This window comes from Sceloporus occidentalis, unplaced genomic scaffold (genome assembly GCF_023333645.1).
Source record: "Sceloporus occidentalis isolate IW3139 unplaced genomic scaffold, rSceOcc1.0.p SCAF_121, whole genome shotgun sequence".
In the NCBI taxonomy this organism is placed as follows: Eukaryota; Metazoa; Chordata; class Lepidosauria; order Squamata; family Phrynosomatidae; genus Sceloporus; species Sceloporus occidentalis.
In genome coordinates, this window is record NW_028317101.1 from 997,731 (window position 1) to 1,014,556 (window position 16,826).

At 40.2% G+C, this 16,826-nt stretch overlaps 1 protein-coding gene across 4 annotated transcripts in view; it reads left to right on the forward strand.

The window, feature by feature from the left end:
• The first annotated feature begins 1,208 nt into the window (after positions 1-1,208).
• Positions 1,209-16,826, forward strand: part of ATP13A3 (ATPase 13A3) — a 31,454-nt gene continuing 15,836 nt past the window's right edge. For 2 of the 4 annotated variants that reach the window (XM_089498471.1, XM_089498472.1), the window contains exons 1-13: positions 1,209-1,256; positions 3,385-3,558; positions 5,296-5,481; positions 9,300-9,370; positions 10,247-10,327; positions 11,409-11,478; positions 11,750-11,884; positions 12,436-12,508; positions 12,855-12,986; positions 13,492-13,671; positions 13,995-14,152; positions 15,067-15,255; positions 15,486-15,547. In XM_089498471.1, coding sequence (XP_089354597.1) covers positions 1,212-1,256; positions 3,385-3,558; positions 5,296-5,481; positions 9,300-9,370; positions 10,247-10,327; positions 11,409-11,478; positions 11,750-11,884; positions 12,436-12,508; positions 12,855-12,986; positions 13,492-13,671; positions 13,995-14,152; positions 15,067-15,255; positions 15,486-15,547 — 1,556 coding nt within the window. In that variant the 5' untranslated portion in view covers positions 1,209-1,211. The remainder of the gene's footprint in view (positions 1,257-3,384; positions 3,559-5,295; positions 5,482-9,299; positions 9,371-10,246; positions 10,328-11,408; positions 11,479-11,749; positions 11,885-12,435; positions 12,509-12,854; positions 12,987-13,491; positions 13,672-13,994; positions 14,153-15,066; positions 15,256-15,485; positions 15,548-16,826) is intronic. The other 2 variants (XM_089498474.1, XM_089498473.1) reach the window with 2 other exon arrangements.

The window sequence follows — 16,826 nt, forward strand, 5'->3', positions numbered from 1 at the left end:
GCAGCTACAACAGATAAAGAATCAAAGTACTTCTTACTGTTCAGCACAGCCCCTCAGTGTGAGTTTTGGGCCACTTTTGACGGCTCTCCAAACAAGCAACCTGGTGGTCTTATTAGAGCCCCTGGAAGTTCTCTTGCTGGACGTGAGTATAGTGCACATGCGCAGTACAGTAAAGGGGGCACGCAGCTATCTTATGCATTAACATTCATTGGATGGCTAGAGTATCCGTTTAACGTCTTTATTTCCCTTCCTCTCTTCTCAGTTAGCCAAGCCATTGGGTTGCAGGTGATGAATGGGTTTGTAGTTAGTGACCACATCGGCCATGTTTTCCAGGACACACATCATTTTTACGTATTGGCAGCTAGCCCAGATGAAATGCCCTGCAGTATGTAGGATCAGGATGTATAGACTTATGGCAGGGGCGTCCAAGTTTTTTCTGCAGTGGGCCACTTCATCAGAAATGTATGTGTGCGTGGGCCACTCTCATCTTTCACTGAGAGAAAATATGGCCTTTTAGCTTTATAATGCATATTTAATGCAGGATTATTTGGCAATTATGAAAAAAGCAGTGCCACACCGACCCCCAAACAAACACACCCTACTGTCTTCCGACGTGACGATCCTCTCCCTGTCAGGAGGAACTCTTCTGTGAGCCCGCCCCTTTGAATGTCACATCTTAAAAGGGGGCGGGACAAAGAGCTGAGGCCAGCCCACCTAGAAATCTCCCGGGGGCCCACGGGCCGCAGGTTGGACGCCCCTGACTTATGGAAAGGAACTAATTAGTCAGTTATACGTTCCCCATACTGCAGGGCAGAACTTTTGTCTGCACTAGCAAGCCACGGATTCTCGTTGCTGCATCTTGTTAGAGGTGCGGAATGAACTTGCGCGGGTTAGCACTTGTGAACCGTGTGGAATAACAGATACTGATCGATCCATTAGGCACTCGTTGTGGAGACATCTATGAGAACCTTTCCCCCAAGAGCTGCATGCCTTACCTCTTGGTGTGCACGTTCCTGTGTGCGGCATAGCTTTTATTTCTGAATGAGTAAACGGTGGCGTTTGTGATGGTTTCACTTTAAAGTATGTGTCCTGTAAACTGTATTTTAAATGTTTGCCTATAGTAACTTGAGACGTCATTATTCTTTCCTGTTGTGTTACAGCATAGTCCGGTCTCTTAAAGCTTGGTGGGACGTTTGCACAGCACTGTGAACATGGAGACGACAGAGAAGATCAACAAGGGGGCAGAGGATGAGATGGTAAAAAATATATTTAATATTTATTATTTTTATAAAATATAGCAAACACCTTCTTAATGTTTTTAATGTACTTATTTATCAGTCCAATAATTCTTCATCTAATATTTTCAAGCTTCAAGCTGTGCAAATCCAAGATCCCTGACCATTCTAATGAGTTACTGGGCTCTGTGTTCTTGTCCTGAAGTATTACCGTATTTGCTCGATTATAAGACGAGGTTTTTTCCAGAGCAAATGCTCTGAAAAATACCCCTCGTCCTATAATCAGACCTCAAATAGGTTTGACTATGAGACGACTAAGATCCAGATCCCCCGCAGCTGCAGGGGACCTGGATCCTCCTGTCCAACCCCCCCACCCCACCCCACTTACCGGTGCTTCTGAGTCCCCGGTGTGTAGCCGGGGCAACTTACGCTGCAGCCGGAAGGAGGTGTGGCTAGTAGCGGGGGTTGTCTGCGTCCATCGCGCAGACCTTCCCCGGCTGTCAGAGATCAGTTCCCCGCGCTCTCTTGGGAGGTCGTCTTATAATCGAGCAAATACGGTATGTTAGCAATAGACTGCAACAATGGTAGATTAAAAAGTTACCTTCCCTTTCAGCATTATGGCTGATGTGGGTCCTAACCGCTTAAGACACTGCTTCTTTATGTCTTATGCTTTACTGCAACACTTGAGGCTCATGGGTTAATGCGATCATACATGGTGAAAATATTTGACTAATTCAGAATATTAAATATTAACAGCATCTCCGAATGTAATCTTTAGCAACCCACTTACAAAAAAAGTAGGTCTAGCGTTGTAGTCTTTTAAAGGAAGGCATATACAGTAGGTTTCAAAGAAATAGAAATGTTTGCGGATTCAGACTAGACTATAGGATAGCATTCGCTGCACAAGAAGCCGTAAACTGCCAAGTCAAATGGATTTTGTTTGCCTAAGTCTAGGTAGCAGATCATCCTTGGCCCCAGGTCTAGATATGATTGTGTTGGACGTATGATGTGCTCAAGGGGTAGCAAGTGTCCTGTTAGCTTTTTGAAGCTGGTTGTGTTAATTTAGTTAAAGGCATTCTTAAGACCACATATGGACAGATTTAATCTAAAAAAGAATAGTGTCTAAGGTATGGAGAGGGCCTGTTGGATGCTGTAGGGTGCCGAAAGGCAGGGGCTCAAGTCAGCAGGGCCCAAATAAGCGACTTTGCTGACCCTTTCCTGGTACAACTTTTGTATTGGCGCAACTCCACTCTGTACGTGTTAGACAACACTCATTCTCGGTTGCTATTCTTTCTAGCTTTATAATGTGTATATATCTTTGGGATAAAATTAGTGTGTTTGTAATCAGGTTTTACAAACAAAACTGGCTAGATAGGAGTACTTCAAAAAGGACGTGGCTTATGATTTCTCCTTCACATCAATAAATCCCAAACACGCTAATGAAAAGGATATCCTGTGCCTAAGAAGTGATTAGAAATGAGCAGTGTTCTGTCCTTTTAAAGGTCCTGTGTCTCCAATAAAATCATTTAAGTAAGCCTTCTGATCACCAAATCAAAGCAAACGTGTAGCTTTTTTTAAAGAAAAAGTTTTGTAATAGATATGCTGCCACTCTGCCCCCCCCCCCCCCCGGGAAATGCTGCCACTCTGCCCCCCCCCCCGGGATATGCTGCCACTCTGTTCCCCCCCCCCCAAGATATGCTGCCACTCCCGTGGAATTCCCGTCAAGGGAGATTGTTTAAGCACATCGTGCAGACGTGCCGGCAGCGGAGGTTGTTTACGCTCGCATCGCTGCAGCCAGTGAACGTCTGCGCGATGCGCTTAGACAATCTCCCGTGCCGGCACTCCCCCCGTGGAAAATGCCGGCAGAGGAGGCTGTCTGCGGGGGATCTGTATCCTAACCCTGCTGCCTGCACCCGCACTTTAAGTCTTTAAAGTGGGGGGGAAAAAGTGCGGCCTATATTCGGGCCAATACGGTGTGTGTGTGTGTGTGTGTGTGTGTGTGTGTGTGTGTGTGTGTGTGTATGTGTGTATATATATATATTGTCTCAGGGAAATGCAGTCATTTATTCATTTATTACTTTTGTATTCTTGATTTTTGAGAATTAAAGCTAATTAAGATTTCTTAACATGTGCCTTTTTTGCTGTGCAGGAGATTTACGGTTACAATCTGTGCCGATGGAAGCTGGCTCTGGTAGCTGTCGGGGTGCTGTGTACGGGGGGCTTCCTCCTCCTCCTCCTCTACTGGATGCCTAAGTGGCGTGTAAAGGCTACATGCACACGAGCGCCGCTGAAGGACTGTGACGTTGTGCTTCTGAGAACAACTGTAAGTCTGTGTAAAGGCAGATGCCTCCATGGCGAGACATGTGTACTAAAGCCGTGCTCTGCGATCTGTGAACCGAGAAAATCTGCTCAGTTTTGTAGGAATGCATAATGTGCCATTTATCTTCTTGGTGTAACTACAGAGCTTGGTATACAACCTAATCTATACACTACACAAAAGATACTGTCTGATGTTTGTATCAATAATATATGCACACAGTAAGCTGGTATACCCCTATGTGGGGTAGAGAGAGGTGTATTTTCTCTCATGCATTAGAAAACTAAAAAAAAGCAGAAATGTTGTTTCTTCTTAACCACACTGTAGAGCTTAAGGACGTGATACTGGGAGCAGTCACTTTTTGTTTTATGTTTTTAGGATTTGTATGATTATTTCTCCCCATTATATCTCTGCTGTTATCGCCATTACCGACTTTTGTTGATGACAGATCATTTGTCCCGGCTGCTTTTGTAAGAGTTTGGGTAGAGAATGTGTGGCAAATTTCAAGACAAGAAAGTAACTGATATGTGAATCTGGACAGCTTTCCCCGCATTTCAATGTCTTTTGGGTACAAATATGCTTTATTTATGCGCAATATCTCTAAAATAATTATATTGTTTGAGAAATGCAAATCCCAAGCGATAGGTGTTATAGCTATAAATTAATTTTGTTATGGTAAAAGCTGTAGTGGAATAAAAACTCATTTAATACTTCCTTGTTGTTGTCATCAGGGGGTTAATAGTTGGAAGTGTTGAAAAGTCTGTATTCCGCTGACATTCAGCCTTCAGTAAATGTCTACCTTTTTGAATTGGGATATTTTGTTGTATACACCATTGGTTCTTACGTGTAAATGTTCAGTTCGGTAAAGCCCTTGCATGACTAATTTCTAGAGCACACACTTGCATACCACATGGAAGGTCCTAATCATTGACAACCTGACAGTCAGAACCCAGAAAGGGAATCCTAAGTGTCCTCTCAACATGCCTTCTGTTTATAGCACATGTCCATTAAAAGCAGGAAGCATGTGAATAATAGATGAGCCCATATTATATCATAGTGCTTCTATAACTAAACCGGAAGATCTTTACTTTATTCCAATACTTCAATACTGCTGCAACTACTATTAAAAAATGACTTTAGGTTCTTTTTATTTTTTATGGAATACTCCTCTTTTCCATGTGTTTGTGTGATGACTCAGGTTGGTTTATTGATCCTAAGATGTTCTGAAACCAAAAGTGATTGTGTGTAATACAAATGGCTTGTCATCCTGTTCTACACTCGGGGTTACCGGTATTTATAATGTGCGGTTCTGGTGTAAAATGGTAAAAATTAAGCAGCAGGGGCAGTCCATTGGCTGCCATGGTAACCATACCACATTTACTACAGAATTGCCTTGAATGCATTAACCCATAGCGTTTGGAAGGTATTGTTCCGTTTCGTCAATACACTCTGCCCACTCATGATTTGCTGCCTTGGGTTATATCCAGAATAGGGCCTTATGGCCATCCAGTTTACTTTAATTATCCCTAATGCATATACCTCTACGCTCACAGACTGTTCCAGTATGTGGTTATGTCAACTGTATATAACCGCTTAAATGCTTGTTTAGCTTCATTTTAGTTATTTCTGTATTATACATTGTGAGCAATTTAGGATCAAGCCTCTGAGTTAACCTGTGGGTTGCAGCCTATAGATCTATCACTGACTTAACTTTATTATTATTGCGTTTATCTCGTTTGACAGGATGAATTCAGGCAATGGTTTTGTGCTAAGGTCCGCGTCCTTTTGTCTCCGGGAACAGACCCTTTTCAGAGACCGGGGTCTTTGACAAGCAAAGTAACCAATGGTCATGCAGGGCACCTTCCCGAAAGTCCCTCCGAGCACAGTGAAGACCATCCGATGAACAATACCAGAATCCCTTTACAAGAGGTACAACATCAGCCCAGTTACAGTGTAGTTTGTTGGGATATCATACTACAGATTCATTCTATGATGTTTTTTTTGACAAGGGGTTTATGAGCTAAGGTTGCATTAATAATGCGATTTATTGCTGCTTGGTTGAGGTTGTAACTTGTAATGGAAGCGAATGTGTGAGCCCCGAGGCCGCAAGTACAAGATGAGCCATGTGAGTGATGAGCAGCACACGGTATAAGTGGTTTTTCTGATGGAAGAAGTTAGCTACCACTTGGGTGCTTACTGAAGAGGTCAACAAAGAGGAAACATATGAGAATACATATATAAGTATATGGGTTGTGATGGTTGATTGTATGGCTGAAGGAGGTAAAAAGTCATACATTGTATTGTGTCTGAGCAGATTAATGTGTTGGTAAATGATTGCAATGAAAGGTTTGTGTAGATTTGGAACAGTTCTTTTTTATATTTTGTTATATAAATGCCCCCCTTTGTCAGTTTTAGGATTGAGGCGTGTAGAAGTGTGGGCTGAGATCCTCAGTGTGAAACAATAGGTTTAGAAAGTTGCAGTAAGTGGATAGATGCAAACAACGCAGAGGAGTTGGTCATAATTCCCAGAGGCAGATGTTTAGTGCTGGGTGGGGTAGTGAACAGAAATCATTTGAGACATTTGGTCAGAGCTTTTGGTTTCATATGCAGCATGCACCCAACACAATGCACCTATTTAAGGCTGAGTTTCCAAGAAATGAGATCACAGCTTTCCCAGTGCCATCGTTACTGGGAGGTAAACAATTCACCTTTTGTGTTAGGATATATGTATTCAGAACAGAGTATACAATCACCTGTTCAATGCTGTTCTAGATTGTAACTGTGAGAACAATGTGTCCTATTATGCTGTTAAGATAGTTTTATATATCATTTAAGGTTCTTTAGGGGTAGCAGATTGATTTCCCTTGATCTCCTAGACAGCATGAAGCCCACTTTATCACCAGCCATAGCCCTTCTATTTCAGTCAGCCAGGAGCCTTTTATCATCTACCAGCATTTTTCCCTTGCCCATCTGAACAGCCAATGCCAACTTTTAGTGCAATTACCCACATTGAGTTTGCCTACATGTGTCCTCTTTTACTTAAATGCAAATACTAGTTTTATGTTGAAAATAGTGGCTCTTTGCATGATAGTGTCCCTTGTGCATGCCAAAAAAATGTAAATGGTGTGTTTCATCATCTGCAACAAAAAAGTGAAAAGTCTTAGGTTAAATTGATTGTTTTGGTATTAAACACAGAGAAGGTTTTTTTCTGTTAGTCTGGTTAAATTGCGGAATAGACTGCCATCTGAAGTTGTTTTGACCAATTCGCTCAATATCAGGACATAACAATCATCTGTTCCTTAGCAGGTCTCCAAATTAGGTAAATTAGGTAAATACGACCTCACATATTACATCGGGTTGAGGTCTGGACTTTGACTGCAGATTTGCTGGTGTGCTTGGGATCATTGTCCTGTTGCATGACCCAATTTTGGCCAAGCTTTAGCTGTCAGACAGATGGCCTCACATCATGAGTTCATGGTTGAACATGGTTCCAAGGTTTCCAGGTCCTCTGGCTTCAAAACAAGCCCAAATCATCACCCCTCCACCACCCTGCTTGACAGTTGGTATGAGGTGTTTGTGCTGATATTCTGTGTTGGGTTTTTGCCAAACGTGGCACTCTGCATTATGGCCAAACCTCTCCACTTTGGTCTCATCTCTCGAAAGGCCATTGTTCCGGAAGTCTTGGTTTGTTCAACTTTGCAAGCTTAAGCTGTGTTGCCATGCTCTTTTTGGAGAGCAGCGGGTTTCTCCTGGCAACACTTCCAAACAAACCATACTTGTTTGGTCTTTTTCTTTGTACTGTCATGAACTTCAACATTTAACATGCTGAGTCCTGTAGAGTCTGAGATGTAACCATTGGGCCTTTTTTGCAATTTCTCTGAGTGAATTTGCTGGGATGTCCACTCCTGTTAAGATGTTCCACAAATGTTGAATGTTTTCCACTTTTGAAAAATCGTTTTCTCACTGTAGAATGACAGACTTTAAATTGTTTGGGAATGGCCTTGTGACCCTTCCCAGATTGATGGGCAGCAACAATTGCTGTTATGGTTTCCTCCTTGGCATTGTGTTAACATACCTGAATGCTCCATACCAGCAAACTGCAAAAACTGGCTTTTAGGCTAGGTTTCCACTTGGGTTTTTTTAGCTAAAAACGCCCATAAAAACGCCAATAGCGCCACCTGGCGTTTTTTTAGTGAAAAAACGCAGCAGCCAGATGTTAGCTGTTCTTCAATAGGAAATCGCAGAATGCCATATCCACTTGGCGTTTTTTTGTTTGGCGTTTTTTCAGTCCTCTTTGGCGTTTTTCTGCTTTTTTGGGCTCTGTGGCAGTTTTTCAAAATCGCAGCATGTTGACACTCTGGCGTTTTTTGCAAGGAAATCTTGGCGTTTTTCTCCAATAGAAGTCTATGGGAGAGAAAAAACGCCATGAAAAAGCCATGTGGGTTTATTGCCTTGGCGTTTTTTATGGCGTTTTTTCCACAGTTACAATGCAGAGGATGGACCCAGTATCTGTGTGTCCTACGAGAAATAGGCTGGAAACAAACAGTTTCACACAAAACAAAGTTCATATTGAATTCTACACCATTTGGAACAAACATGCCATTACAAACAAACATACGTGACACATCAACTGGATCCTGCGTGCCAAAAGCAACAGCAAACAATTTGCACCATCATTTGGGGCCAATCTTCCTAGAGGAGCAGACATTCGGAATAAAGCATGCCTTACAAACCACAGAAAAGTGACAAAAGGGTCCGCCGGGGCGTTTAAGTAGAACTCTACCAAGTAAATGACATCAGGGGGCAGATACTTGCCATTTATCCGAATCCCTTTTAGCTGGGTGAAACTTCTAACTTGTAAAGGCTGGAAAAACTGCCTAAGGTCAAAAAAAGCAATTTCCACAGAAAGGCTAAAACGCCAGAAAAAACTCCAGAAAAAAACGCCAAAACGCAGAAAAATGCAGTGGCAGTTTTCTTGGCGTTTTTCATCAAGAAAAAAAACGCAGGACAAAAACCCAAGTGGAAACCTAGCCTTATAGAGGTGGTCACACTTGCTGATGATCAATTAATCAAGAGCATTTGATTAGCTGCACCTTCCATAGGAATTAAGCATCTTGATTCCTATGGAAGCAGTAAGGATGCACTTACTTTCTCTTACACTGCTTCAACATTTTGGCTTTATTTTTGCTGAATAAATCATGACAGTGTAATATGTTGTGAGGTTGTATTTACCTAATTTTTTAGACCTGCTAAGGAACAGATGATTGTTGTTATGCCCTGGTAGTTAAAGGCATAGAATTCAAAGAGGGTGCACTTTATTTTTCACGATTGTAACATGATCCATTTGCATATGGTTGTAATAGAAGCCAACTGGCCTTCACTGGAGAGCTACCTAGTGCTACAACTGGAAAAAAAAAGGGAGCAAGCATTGCATGACAAAGCAGAGTAGCCCATCTGTATTTATGCTTTCTAGTGACTGAGGGATATATTCAAATGAAGAGTTGCACATTTTAGCCCCCTGACACCAATTTGCATCATGAATGGCTAACCCCAGTGAATGTAACTGTGGATTATGCAGAGTCCTCTCAGGCCTTCTTGCAGGTTAAGCTCAGAAGTTGGACAATCATTAGTGTGCAGTCAGAGAGATAATATTTTAAATTCTCGTGCAAACTGTTTTATAACACACCACTCATATTCTGTAGAATTCTCAGCTTCCAAGTCTAGACTCAACTTCTCTTGTTTCACAGGTTCATTATTTTGTGCATCACAGTGTAACCTACTACTGGAATGACCTGCAGCAAACATTCAGTTTCTTAAGGTAATTAAGTTAAGTATTAGTTCTTGTTTCACAGACTAACTTATGGCAAAATGCTTATTACATCAACATGTTACATCACTTTAAATTTGCTATAAACCAACTGTTGAACTACAACTCCCACTCTTCTCATTAAATCCAAGGCTGGTGGTAGTTAAAACAACCTATCTACGTCTGCTTGTCACCTGCTTATAAATAAAGGTGACATAGCAAGCAAAAGGATGTGAAAAGGAAGGAGTATGTAGGATCGTCGAAAGCCTTGCAGAATAAGCTCATCATGTTGCGTAGACTGCAATGTAAAAAAGGTTTCATCTATGTGTAAATATACTAAACATATATACATGTTTATGATCGTTTTTGTTAAATGGGCAGACTTCTTGGGCTGAATGGTTGTTGCCTGCTCTTCTATGTTTCTATGTTATGATACGGTGTAGTAGAAAACGTCTGGAATGAATAGCACCTGCATTGGACCCACCTGCAGAAGATAGAAAGAACTGACCAGTAAAGTTGTTTTGAACAAACATCTGCTTGTCTCTCTGGATGAAAGGCATCAGTGGCACAAACAAACAGTGTTTAGCCCTTCCATGTGGCATTTATATTACTGGTCAGGTTATGGATTAACAAATAACACTGTGAAACAAATCTTCTGCTCCATTTTTATTGACATATGAATAATGGGTGGCTCTCCACCTGTACGCTGTGGTAGTTCAACAGCCGTTGGAAAGCTAGCCTTGGAATAAATTTGTTTACACTTCGGTGTCTTGTCTCAAATGACTTTGACAAACTGTTTCCATCACAGATGTAGATAATTCTGGTTTCAAAATCTTTTCTGCCCTCTCAAAACAGCTTTAAATCCATTCATTTTAATTCTGATTTCAGGGGTCTGGATGAGGGCATTCCATGCTCTGAAATTCACAACGAACACAGCAAGGGGTTAAATAAAGAGGTCCACGATTATAGGTATGTTATATTGACCCGATGCCTTTTTTTTTTTTTTTTTTATTGTCATGAGTTTTTAGATTAACTGATGCAAAACGGAGGTAATCTTATCTTGCCAACTGAGGAATTCTGCAGTTATCGGTAGGTTTATTCTTGTTCAAGTTACAAGGTCATGTTTTTTTTCATTCCCATGAAAGCTGAACCTAACAGAAAGAATGAGGATGTCGGACTTATATTAAAACCTCACTAAGGGGCTATTGTTAGTTTGTTGTATTTTTATTGACGTTTTGTTGTACACAATGTGTACTCGTCAGCCGGTAGGCGCTCTCTAGATGCTACCAGGAAGGTCTGTTTATGAGAAATGAAAATGTGATTAGCTGTTAATGTGGGACAGTTAAGAGTATTAGTGAAATAATAGTGAAACGGCTATTGTAAATTCCATTGATTGACATCATTTAGAACGTATTTCTGTGTGATCACCACCGATAGGCCTCCGAGGCCTGATGCATTCTCGCCGCTGTTATTATACAGATCTGCTTACAAATGCTCTATAATCAAAACAAGCTCTGATAATATGTTCCCTTGCTCAAAGTTGTGTAGGCAGGTTTGTTTTAACACAATACAGATTAATCAGTTAGAACGGCTCCTAAAGTTTCCATAAAACAGTTTAACCTTAAAGGGTAACTTCCACCACACTTGTATGTCTTTTTAAATTGATGTTTCCAACAATATAATGTATTTCTATTCTTCACGTGGATACTCACCTGTCCGTGATACTCTGTTATTTGAGAAGCTTGTGACCTGGAAGCCTCTTGGAGATCAGAACATGGCGCTACCTGCATCACACTTGTTTTGCATTTTGCAAATTGTCAGCAAATGACCTTATGCCAACCACGTATTGTTGCAAAAACAAAGAAAAAACGTGTGTATTTGTGATGATACTGTTATTTCGTGTACGCCGCTTCTGACATCAGGTTAATCTACACGTTGCTTGGTACCCTACTGAAAACCTAATGTGCTGCATATGGTGTAGGGAGGTGGAACTCTGATAGAAAATTACCTCTACTTTAAGAATTAAGATTGCTTTTTTTTTCTCTTTTAGGAAACTGTTTTATGGAATAAATGACATTACTGTTAAAGTGCCTTCTGTTATGAAGCTTCTGGTTAAAGAGGTAAGTACAACATGGGGCTTTACTAGAACGTCTGTTTGGTCTGGCTACATATGGTGTGCTTCGTGTGTGTGTGTTGGGCTGTGGATAAGTACAGCAGAAGGTGGCACGAGGTCAGATGGGTTAATAACCAGAAACATAAGCAGTCTGTGAATTACATGGAGATAATGTTATTAACTGCAACTTTTGATTTTGTTTAAAAAGGATAAAGTAAAAGATTGTGCCTTGATCAAGTCGTGATATTTCATGTATTTTTTTTTATTTTTTTTTATAGGTTCTCAATCCTTTTTACATTTTTCAACTGTTCAGCGTTATCTTGTGGAGCACAGATGAATATTACTACTATGCATCAGCGATTGTGTTAATGTCCGTTATATCCATTATTAGTTCTCTGTACACTATTAAAAAGGCAAGTATGGTAAACTTACCTCTTTCTCTGTCTGTTTCTCCAGCGCAAGTCCTTTAGATTTTGTGTAATACTCCAAGTTTGCATTTTCTAAAAAAAAATTTTCCGGTTTGTCACGGCATATTTATATAAATAATACTTTCATGTGAAATTTTAACGCATTGTGGACTTTTTTGTGCGCAAATTGTGTCTGCTGGTGGCATGTTTAGTTGGTGCAGCCCTGCAGGATTCTATATCATCATAGAAGAGCTTAATATATTATTAAATTGTTGAATGTAAATGTGGCATAGTATGCATGTTACTGGTAGTCCTTATTGTCTAATCATATAGAGCTCGTCCTTCTCCAAAATACACAACGGTCCCTAAGATGAGATCTGAAAGATATCTATGGCCAGGTTTTAAGCTCCGTCAATACGTATGTTTAAACATTTATATTTGCCTGCTTGTTTTGATTCTTGACTACAATCCCCTTGGAAAGAGTCAGGCATTTATTAAAATAACATGACAAAAGTGATGTTCTGCTGTGTCACGGCTTCTCGCCTTTGTCTTTTCAGCAATATATAATGTTACATGACATGGTTGCAGCTCACAGTATTGTCAGAGTTTCTGTGTGCCGAGGAAGTGAAGGTAAACAATGCCTTTCTTGCTTTAATGCCAGTTTCCAGATTGTTTATGATGTCCGTCATTTAACGCAGTTGCTTAAACCATGGAGGGAGGGGTGGTGGCTTGAGTCCCACTACTGTCTAGAACCACTGGGAAAATATACTACTTCATTTCTAGCAGTGTTTTATTATTAAATATAATTAATTGCAAAGACAATATCTGTCACTTTGATTTTGAATATTGAGAGTTCTGTGGGGATGCCACAAAGACAATGCGGAAGGGACAAGGCCTTAGATATATCTTAGATATCTGTTTGTAAATGCTCGACTCTTATTTTGCTGATAAGGTTTGTGCACGCTTTCTCATTCAGAACCAGAGGAAATATTATCTACTGACCTGGTGCCTGGAGACATCATGGTTATACCACCCAATGGGACCATCATGCCATGTGATGCTGTATTGATCAGTGGAACCTGCATTGTAAATGAGAGCATGTTAACAGGTAATGTGAACTCCGCACAACATTTAGAGGAACGCTTCTCCCATTACAAGCATTTAGTCTATGCTGCATAGAAAATAGAGAATTTGACACCTATACGTTGCTATAAAAGCTCTGATATGCTACTCGTTCCTGTGTATTACTCAGGCTGCATCTTCAGCTAAGTTGCAGACTGTGTTTTGGGCATGTTTTGTGTGAGCAATCATCTGCTTATGTTATAAGCACATGTATCTAACAGTAAAATAAAAATACAGCCTGTATTTATGAATATGTCCACACTAACCTTGTAGGAGCCTCATGCATTTAGCTCTAATCTTTGAATTCTAAATACCTTTGTTAGTATGTGAGCGATCAGTGAGATATATTCATATTTAACCTATATACTTAAGCATACAAACATGCCTGATGTTAATTCATAGATCATAGTGCGCAGTTAGGTGGTATCCTCGGACAGCATGCTTTTATTTTTTGTTTTACATAACACAAAAGTGCATTTTTATTTTTGAAGGTGAAAGTGTTCCAGTAACAAAGACAAATTTGCCAGATCCTTCAACGGATTCCAGAGGGCCAGATAATGAGATCTACAGCACAGAAACGCACAAGCGCCACACTTTATTTTGTGGGACCAATGTCATCCAGACCAGATTCTATGCTGGAGAACCTGTCAAAGCCATAATTGTTCGGACAGGTAAAGTACCTATTAATCCATTCAGATAGCTATCCGGATTGTATTAATGCCTGTTAGAATGTTAACCAATGACAGATTCACCACAGTACTATAAATTTCATGGTACCCTGCAAAAATAACCTTGGACGCGACAGTCCAAATGAGACTTCATATTGGAATAATAAATATATCCGCCTTAAACTTTATCTTTAAGTGCAGTAGACGTCCCAAGGTTTGTTTTGTACAAATACAAGGTTTTACATCCAATATATAGGAGGTCTCCACCATGAAAAGCTTACAGTGTAATTGTGGAGGTTTTATTTATTTTTTTGTTACTTCTTTAGGATTCAGCACTTCTAAAGGACAGCTTATACGTTCAATACTGTATCCAAAACCAACTGACTTCAAACTTTACAGAGATGCCTACCTGTTTCTGCTATGTCTTGTAGCTGTGGCTGGAATTGGCTTCCTTTACACCGTTGTAAACAGCATTTTAAACAAGGTTTGTGTTTCTTGTATTTATTTGCTACTCATTACTGTAAACCTTTGCTTTAAAGCTGGATTACACAATTTGCACATAATACATCATAACGCTCATGTTTTCGACTAAACAAATATTAATCATTTCTAAAGTTGATCCATCAATTACTTAATGCTTTAAATTTGAAATTCATGTTGAATGCATAATGATGTGCATTTTCTGCCTCTCTTCCAAAAACTGGAAGAATACCTTAGTATAACTCATTCTAGCCAATGGGAGAAACAGCAGACAGATGTGCGCTGCCCAGAGAAATGTGATTGGTTGCTGCTTCTGTGACTTCAATGGTAGTGCTACTGAGCATATGCAAAAAAAGTGTACACCGTTAATGATTCTTTGTTTTGGTAGAGGCAGCCGAGGGAGGCGTTAAATAACTCCAATAACTAAAGAATGCATGCAGTAAAATGCATTGGAGTCTGAGAAATGGGCTCCAATATGCAATAGAAAATGACATTTTCACATATCTGCTTCAGTGCCACAGAAAAAAAAAATTGGCACGCACATCAGTTATGAGTTATTTGTGCGATGAAACCTACATGTTGGAAACCAATCTAAATCAATGATTTTCTCTTGAGTAGAAAAGGACCGACTATTATTAGAATTGCCGTTTTTTTTTTATAGTCCATTACAATAAATCTTGTCATACATTAAGTATGTTTCTGTTTAGTGTATTTACATATAATAATGTGGGGTTCAGTTATTTTTAGGCTCTTTGTAATGCGTTGACATTATTTATTTTACTCAACATTGATGGCCTAAAATGTGATTCACTTTTATCAGTCTGCATCAGGACATATAACTCCCATTGTGCTTTGTGCTATGCCTTAGGATCTGACAGTATAATATTCTTTGTTTTTTGTAATATTCTGTGCCTCCAGGTCCCAGCTGGCATTATTGTTATTGAATCACTTGACATCATAACCATCACGGTACCTCCTGCCCTTCCTGCTGCCATGACTGCTGGGATTGTGTATGCACAGAGGCGGTTAAGGAAACTCGGCATCTTCTGTATCAGTCCCCAGAGGATAAATATCTGTGGACAACTGAACCTCATCTGCTTTGACAAGGTACATTTATAGATGACAATTTTATGTGTGAGTATGTCTTTGTGGATATATGTATAATATTTTTTTCTTTCCTCATTTGAGTGGCTGACTTAAAAGACATGGACTAGAGTAATACAATGCTCAGACAGAGTTGCACTGCCGAAATCCAGTAGTCTGTTTTGAAATGTCACAAGCGACGTGCTAGCAAGTCAAGTGAGTAATACTCTGTGCTTGTTCTTTCCCTTCATCAGACAGGTACTCTCACTGAAGATGGACTAGACCTCTGGGGAATTCAAAGAGCAGAGAATTCTCAGTAAGTAAACTTTATATTAAATATAATATTAGGGAATGGTTTTCCCTGACCAACATGCTTAAATTAAAACTTCTTAGTTATTCTAACTTTTCCCAATCATTTGGGCTTTATCTTCCATACTCTCATTTAAAACTTTAGATTAGACTCAACTGATGATATTTAAAATGCTGCGTTCATATAAAAATAACAGGAACAGACTTCAGAAGCAGCCGGTTTGGGCTGTACACCGTGCCAACCAAATACATAAACCTCAGTATATTTACGGCCCTATACCGTTTCCATTTTTTTTTCTTCAAATCTTTTTATTTTAATACAATATTGATCCAAGATTATACAACTCAACGTAAACCAAAATGTAAGATACATCAAATCCAAGGCCCTAAGTGGAACCCAAAACAGGCACGGATGTCAGAACAGCAAAACACCATGTGTTAGAGATACAGGGCATCACATGTTAAGGCATAAAAACCTAGTAACAAAACCAAAAAACATCAAAAGTGAGGTACTTGTAGCGTAAACCGCAAATTCAGTCTCCTATAAAGTACTTAGCAAGGGGGCAAAAAAGCAAGAGGATGAGGGAGAAGGAGATAGTGAGCAGAGAAATATATGCACACAGTGAGCATTGGTCAAATCAGGGACCGGTTTGTAGCCAACCTCCACCCGGTTTCCACCTCTCTGGGTCCTCCCCATAAAGCCTAACCAACAAGTCTGACGAAAAAGTGGAGAGGAGGACCGTCTGCTGTGTGGTCTGTCTTGCCCTTTGAATAATATTGAGAAGTTCTGTCATGTTGTTGTCTTTGGCCACATGGCCTGGAACAAAGATCTGAGTCTGTTCACCAAGATTGGCCACAGCGTACAAAGCATTCAAGATAAGCACTCTTACCTCTTGATCTTGTGCCCTCTGCCCCCACTGACCTCTGCACCCCCAAATTGAAAAGGGACCTGTAGAGGAATTGATGGCAATCTCTAATTCTTACCTCCATCCCCACCGACTGCCGCACCCCCAAATTGTAAAGGGAACTAGAATTCCCTAAAGTGATCTACTATCGAGGCTGTTGTATATAGGCTTGGGTCTCGTCTGTATCTCTCACGTTGCCTTTATATGCCAAATGGCCAAATATTTGCCGTTTTTGTTCCAAAATTCGTAAAGTGCTTTTGTGGGCCGGTAAAAGAGGTCCCTGCAAGTTTGCGTTCAAAAGCTTAGCTCGAATTACTTTTCATTCTAATAAAAATAATCCGAGTGTATGATACCACTGTTTGCAGTCGCACATTGGAATGC